General features: G+C 42.8%; 1 protein-coding gene across 1 annotated transcript; it reads left to right on the top strand.

Annotated features, from left to right (window-relative positions):
- On the top strand, positions 1-6,945 carry ftcd (formimidoyltransferase cyclodeaminase). The gene is given in 13 exon segments (NM_001165321.1): positions 1-157; positions 550-733; positions 1,107-1,235; positions 1,541-1,629; positions 1,964-2,143; positions 2,358-2,495; positions 2,674-2,867; positions 2,957-3,086; positions 3,220-3,381; positions 4,083-4,126; positions 4,645-4,783; positions 5,128-5,223; positions 5,422-6,945. Coding segments are annotated over 13 exon segments (1,623 nt in total). The 5' UTR covers positions 1-103; the 3' UTR covers positions 5,506-6,945.
- The last annotated feature ends 294 nt before the right edge of the window (positions 6,946-7,239 follow it).

The following is a 7,239-nucleotide window of genomic DNA, read 5'->3' as shown; positions in this document are numbered from 1 at the left end:
TGGTGTGTGCTCGTGGAGCAGAGAGAAAGGGGGAATACACTTCTGCCTTAAATTGGTCTGAGTCCTTCTCTCGGACGACCCAACTCTGTGATTATTACGCATCATGGCTAAGCTGGTGGAGTGTGTGCCCAACTTCTCCGAGGGCCGGAACAAAAAGGTGAGTGGGCATGGGAGATACAGAAAGTGGGTTACCTATTGGCACAGCCGAAGGAAGCTGTTAGTAATAGTCTGTGGTGTGATTAACACAATACACATGATAGCTTTGTATCGGTCATGTAAGAAGACTTTCTGTCTGAAACGTCGATCTTGATTACCAATAACATTTTTAATTGACATTTTTCTATATTTTATGTGATCAGTGTGTCTGGAGTCAAGGGGGGCTCATGGAGACTGTGAATACCTAAGCAAACAAACATGCCAATTACAAACAATTTTACAGTATAATCTCAATCCTGAATATGATCTCGAGATACCAACAAAATGTTTTCTGAATAACAGTACGTGGACCAAACAAGTTATAAGAGTCAATGTGACGTGCTCCCATTCCAGGTGATTGATGCCATAGCAGAGGCCATCTCCAGCACGGAGGGATGCAGTCTGCTCGACGTGGACCCTGGATCCTCCACCAACCGTACAGTCTACACCTTCGTAGGCTCGCCACAGGCTGTGGTGGAGGGTGCACTGAACGCTGCACGCACTGCCTTCCCACTCATTGATATGACCAAACACTCAGGTAGGAGATAGAGAGAGCTAAAAAGAGACTCTCACATGACGTAGTCAAACAGTTATGTTCAAAGATACCACACGACTCCTCTCCACCTTTTATTTTCTTTATTTAACTAGGCAAGTCAGTTAAGAACAAATTCTTATTTTCAATGACATCCTAGGAACAGTGAGTTAACTGCCTTGTTCAGGGGCAGAACAACAGATTTTTACCTTGTCAGCTCGGGGATTCGATCTTGCAACCTTTCGGTTACAAGTCCAAAGCTCTAACCACTAGGCTACCTGCCGCCCCACCTCACTTTTAAGTGCAAATAAAGGGTGGCTAAGTACTGTTGATAAGTTGTTTAGTGTATTTATTGGAACAATATGTACGTTTGTTGTAGGGGAGCATCCACGGATGGGCGCCATGGACGTGTGTCCCTTCATCCCTGTCCAGAATGTCACTATGGAGGACTGTGTCAACTGTGCCAACATTTTTGCCCAGCACTTAACAGATGTGCTGCATGTACCTGGTAGGTTTTCCTCTCTGACCTATTGACCTATAGTTAACATATTGGCCATTTACTTTGCTGTAGACAAAGCCATAGGGTCCATTTCAGTGCAGTGCACCTTGACTCTGTGTATTCTTTCTCATATGGTAATCATCCCCAGCTTACAATTGGCTCATTCATCCCGCTCCTCTCCCATAACTATTCCCCAGGTCATTGCTGTAAATGAGAATGTGTTCTCAGTCAACTTACAGTACCTGGTAAAATAATGGTATTGCTCTCAGGAAGCCACATAAAGGTGAATAAGACACATTGTCGTTTCTACACAGTGTATCTTTATGGAGAAGCAGCGAGGAAGGAGAACAGGAGATCTCTTCCCTCTGTCCGGGCAGGGGAGTATGAAGCCTTGTCTGAGAAAGTGAGTTTGACCTAACTTCATTGTATTCGTACCCTATGGGCAACATTTCCCTCATTGTAAAAGAGCATATATCTGTGAAAAATAAGCTAAAAATTAAAAGCGGTACTTTACTTTACAGACGTTTTTTTTGTGAGAAGAACCATTTTCTGGATCCGCCCTTGTCTCATTAACACTGCTCTAGTTCAACTCCCAGGCTAATGGCTGGCATCGGCTGATGCAGAAGAAATAGACGAATCCAATGTAAAAAAAAAAAAAAAAAGTCTGTAGCTCAAACACACAATGTTTAAGAGGGGTTGGAAGCACTAAATTATACCGATGTGTCTATTGTCCTCAGTTGAAGAGGACAGAGTGGGCTCCTGACTATGGCCCTGCTGACTTCGTGCCCTGCTGGGGAGCTACAGTGGCAGGCGCTCGCAAATTCCTGGTTGCCTACAACATAAACCTCCTCAGCACCAAGGAACAAGCCCATCGGATTGCACTAGATATCCGGGAACAGGGCAGAAGCAAAGACCAGGTAGGGTAGGCTCGCTACTGTACATCTTGATCGCCCAATGTCAGAGATGAATGACACACAGCTACCTTGGCTTCGGAAGAGATTCCTCTCATTTTTGTGAGACATCATTGTTTTCCTCTTCTTTATAACTGATGCTGAACTAATAAAGGCCTATTTTTCAGTCATATGCCTTGTCTGCTTCCAAAGAGAGTAACATGATTGATTTGTATTGTAGCCGGGTCTGCTGAAGAAGGTGCAGGGAATGGGCTGGTACCTGGAAGAGGCGAACATAGCCCAGGTGTCCACCAACATCCTGGACTTTGAGCTGACACCTGTCCACACTGTTTACGAAGAGATCTGCAGTGCTGCCAAGGTAAGGAGCTACCACTACCACAACAACAACCACAGCTGAAAACAGTACAGCATTATTGTACAAAACCCTCTCACTGAACTGGTGGTTTGAACCAGTGACATAAGGACAACTAATAATGTCAACACGTTCAGCCAGTTTGACACCTCTCCTGACTTCCTTCATTCCTTCTTCTCCCCAGGACCTGAACCTGCCAGTGGTAGGCTCTCAGATTGTAGGCATCATGCCTCTAAGAGCTGTGCTGGACTGTGCTGACTTCTACATCCAGAGGGACAGGCTCTTCATTGTGGAGGAGGAGCACAAAGTCCGTCTGGTCATCAGTAAACTTGGGCTTGATTCACTTGGGCCATTCGACCCCAAAGAGAGAATCATAGAGTGAGTACCAATGAGTGCACTATTATCATGGTCTAAGGGACTTTTCCCATTCTAGTCATTCAAATCTATTTCTATGGTTGTGACTCTAGGTACATGGTGGAGAGGACTGAGGAGGACAAGCGTCTGGTGTCTCTGTCTCTGCAGCAGTTTGTCCGCAGCGTGGGGGCCAGAACCGCTGCTCCAGGAGGAGGGTCAGTCTCTGCTGCCGTCGCTGCAATGGTACAACCATGTTTAATATCATGTAGATGATTATTTTCCCCTTATGACCTTGCCCAGCACATAGGAATAAACCAATATAAAGTATGTACAATACAAGGAGTCAAAGGTGTGTGTGTGTGTGCGCGCGTTTCAGGGGGCTGCTCTGGGAGCCATGGTGGGTCAGATGACCTATGGGAAGAGGCAGTTTGACAGCCTGGACAGCATCATGAGGAGACTCATCCCTCCCTTCCATCAGGCCATGAATGAACTGCTGGTCATGGTGGATGCAGACTCCAAGGCATTCAGTCGCTACATGGTGAGAGGAAAACATATAATGGAAGCCTTCGGTCGGGGTTTACCGGGCAAGGGAAAGCAGGAACTATACAGGGAAAAGCTAGACTGAAATCCTAACTGAATATTTTTCACTATTGTTTCACTTTATTCCGTTTCAGAGCATATTCAGATTGGATTCCAAGCCAAGAAAAAAAAATACTTAGCTAAACTTACGCCTTGAAAAAAAAGAAACAAAAAAGAAATATTTTATTGTCACGTACACCGGATAGGTGCAGTGAAATGTGTTGTTTTACAGGGTCAGCCATTGTAGTACGGAGCCCCTGGAACAAATTAGGTTTAGGTGGACTTGCTCAAGGGCACATCGACAGATTTTTCACCTTGTCAGATCGGGCATTCAAACCAGCGACCTTTCGGATACTACCCCAATGAGCTAACCGCTTGGCTACCTGCCGCTCGATGCGACCCTACCTGACGCGACCCTGCCCTGCCTTTTAGCGAAGCAGAGAGTCGTACAAAATATGATGAATATTTCTTCTGATGATAAAAGTTCAGGTGAAGAGCGAGTGATAAAAACTATGTTTTTGTTCCTTTGTAAATGCTTACTTTGAAGGTTCGACCTAAGGTAAGATCTTGATGTTTACTGTCTTGTGGCTTTGCTATGAAAATGTAGTGGAATGTAATCTTTTACTCCTGTTTTATAAGGTTTAACTTTCTCGTTTTCAGGCTGCATTGAAGATGCCAAGAAACACATCAGATGAAGTCAAAAGGTGATTGCCATGCTACCAACATATGGCAGTTCTGTCGAATCCAAGATGTCAGAGAAGCATGTCATTAAAGTAGATGTGTAATTAAGCACACACACACCTCTAAACAGCACAGCACGTAGGAACTGTTTCAAACCATCTTTACTTCAGATTGACATCTATGGAAACTCATTACGGTACATTCTCCTGTATACCGCCCTAACCTGTCACCTCATTTTACCTGGCAAGCAACCTGGCCTATCCCTGTAAACATGTAAAGCAGGCTTTCCCAAAGACTGGTTTACTGTAGTTCATTTACTGTCAGCTCACTTGATCTAACAGTACGTAAGGTGTAGACTTGTAGTCATGGAGTAGTCTTGTCATGCTCCAAATCTAATTTCTCTACTCTTCCTCTTTCCTATACCTATCCCCACCCCTAATCCTGCTTCTACCCCTACCCTGGTCTTACTTCTGACCTGCCTCTTCCCCTATCCCTACCTAATCCTGCCTTACCATTACCCCTACCCCTGTTCCTGCCCCAGGAGGGAAGATGCCATGCAGGAGGGTCTGAAGCAAGCCGTGGCGGTCCCACTGTCTCTGGCTGAACGAGTCAACCTGCTGTGGCCTTGTCTAAAGGAAATGGTGCTCTACGGAAACGTGGCCTGCAAGTCTGACCTCCAGGTACCGTGACTGAAACCGTGAACCAATGGCCTTAGCATTGCAACTTTGCAAGCACACCCGAGTGGCTTCTGTGTAGTCGTTTATTTGCTTGAGGGCAGACACAGACATGCTTTAATAACACAACTGTGGAACATTTGGTTTCGTGCCAGCTGCTTATCTACACATACCACCTTACTGGCATACCGTAAAACAGCATCTCAAAACGCCAGGACACCCATAAGTGTCTCTATTAAGTCTGGCTGCAAAACGTTTTCTGACCGATGCCCCAGAGCTATGACATGCATTGTACTGTAGACAGCCTACAAAACATCTTCCTTATATGGTTATTATTTGTGGTGTTGCAGGTAGCAGCTAAAGCCCTGGAAACAGCAGTGTTTGGAGCCTACTACAATGTTGTGATTAACCTCAAGGATATCGCAGATGAGTCCTTCAAAGTGACTGTGAGTTACAATGTAGCCTATAGGTCTTTCTCGCTCCAAAATGATGTAGTCTAGGTTAGAATGTAGGTAATCTATCAATACTGGAAAATGAATCAAAACAAAAAAAAGGCTCGGTTTTGGTGAGAGCCAGTGGCTTATTACATTGTTATACACTTATTTCATAGTTACACTTATACACGAATGTTTTGTGTTTTGCAGACTCAACAGAGAGCATCAGCTCTGCTTACTGAGGCCAGGGAGAGTGTTAATGCAGTCCTGGATGCTGCAGAGAGAAAAGAGTGAAGAAGTTACCACATTACTAAAGCATCACCCACCGCCTGCCTAAGCCTCAAACCAGGCTTTCAAAACCATCAATTCTCATAACACTTTACAAAATAAACTGGGTTCACATAAATAAATGCTTGATCAACTACTCCTCTGGTACTCCTTTGCTTTGTTAGGAATTCAAGAAATACTTGCGTAATGTACTGTATAGCAGCAGCCTACACCAAGCCAAGATATCACAGTCAAAGTGTTCTAAATCACATTACGGTAAATAGAATAGTACCACAATGTTTCTTTTTCTCTCTTCCACATGAAGCTATGATGATAGAGTAGTATTATTTGCTTCTGAATGACAAAGTGATGCAAGGTGTGAATACGGGGCATGAACCCCGTCCATACCTCAGCTCCACGGTCCAAAAATAACATGATGCAGTCACCACCTTGCTTGAAAATATGAAGAGTGGTACTCAGTGATGTGTTGGATTTGCCCCAAACATAACACTTTGTATTCAGGTCATAAAGTTAACAAAATGTATTTGCCATATTTTATGCATGTTTCAGAATATTTTTTATTCTGTACGGGCTTCCTTCTTTTGACTGTCGTTTAGGTTAGTATAGTGGAGTAACTACAATGTTGTTGATCCATCCTCAGTTTTCTCCTATGACAGCCATTAAACTCTGTTTTAAAATCACCATTGGCCTCATGATGAAATCCCTGAGCGGTTTCCTTCCTCTCCGGCAACTAAGTTAGGAAGGACGCCTGTATCTTTGTAGTGACTGGGTGTATTGATACGCTATCCAAAGTGTAATTAATAACTGCACCATGCTCAAAGGGATATTCAATGTCATAGTTTTTTTTAACCCATCTACCAATAGGTTGCCCTTCTTTGCCAGGTATTGGTAAACCTCCCTGGTCGTTGTGATTGAATCTGTGTTTAATATTCACTACTAGACTGAGGAACCTTACAGATAATTGTATGTGTGGGGTACAGACATGAGGTAGTCATTCAAAATTCATGTTTAACACTATTATTGCACACAGATTGAGTCTATGCAACTTATTATGCGACTTGTTACGCACAGATTTACTCCAGAGCTTATTTAGGCTTGCCATAACAAAGTGGTTGAATGCTTGTTGACTCAAGACACTTCAGCTTTTCATTTTTAATTCATTTGTAAACATTTCTAAAAACATAATTCCACTTTGACATTTTGGAGTATTGCGTGTAAGCCAGTGACACAAAATCTCAATGTAATACATTTTATATTCAGGCTGTAACACAACAACATGTGGAAAAACTAAACTAAACTATAGTTAAGTGCTTTATGTTTATACACATTATCACCAAATTATTAATTGTTTCCAGTTCAGTAAAGTGAGTGTACTATAGAATGTATATTTCTACTGTAATTGCATATCTTTCAAATTGACTCTATACAAATAAAAAGTCGACAGTGCATTTGGAAGGTATTCAGACCCCTTGACTTTTTTCACGTTAGTTTTATTCTAAAACGTATTAAATAATTTGTTTCCCCTCATCAATATGCACACAATACCCTATAATGACAAGGTGAAAACAGTTTTTTTTAGAAATTGTTGCAAATTTAAAATAATAAAGGAAAAAAAAGTATTTACATAAGTATTCAGACCCTTTGCTATGAGACTCGAAATTGAGCTCAGGTGCATCCTGTTTCCATTGATCATCCTTCAGACGTTGCTACAACTTGGAGTCCACCTGTGGTAAATTCAAT

This window comes from Salmo salar, chromosome 16, assembly GCF_965601325.2.
Source record: "Salmo salar chromosome 16, fSalSal1, whole genome shotgun sequence".
NCBI lineage: Eukaryota > Metazoa > Chordata > Actinopteri > Salmoniformes > Salmonidae > Salmo > Salmo salar.
Note: the sequence above shows the minus strand (reverse complement) of the source record. Positions and strands in the feature narration are given on the sequence as shown.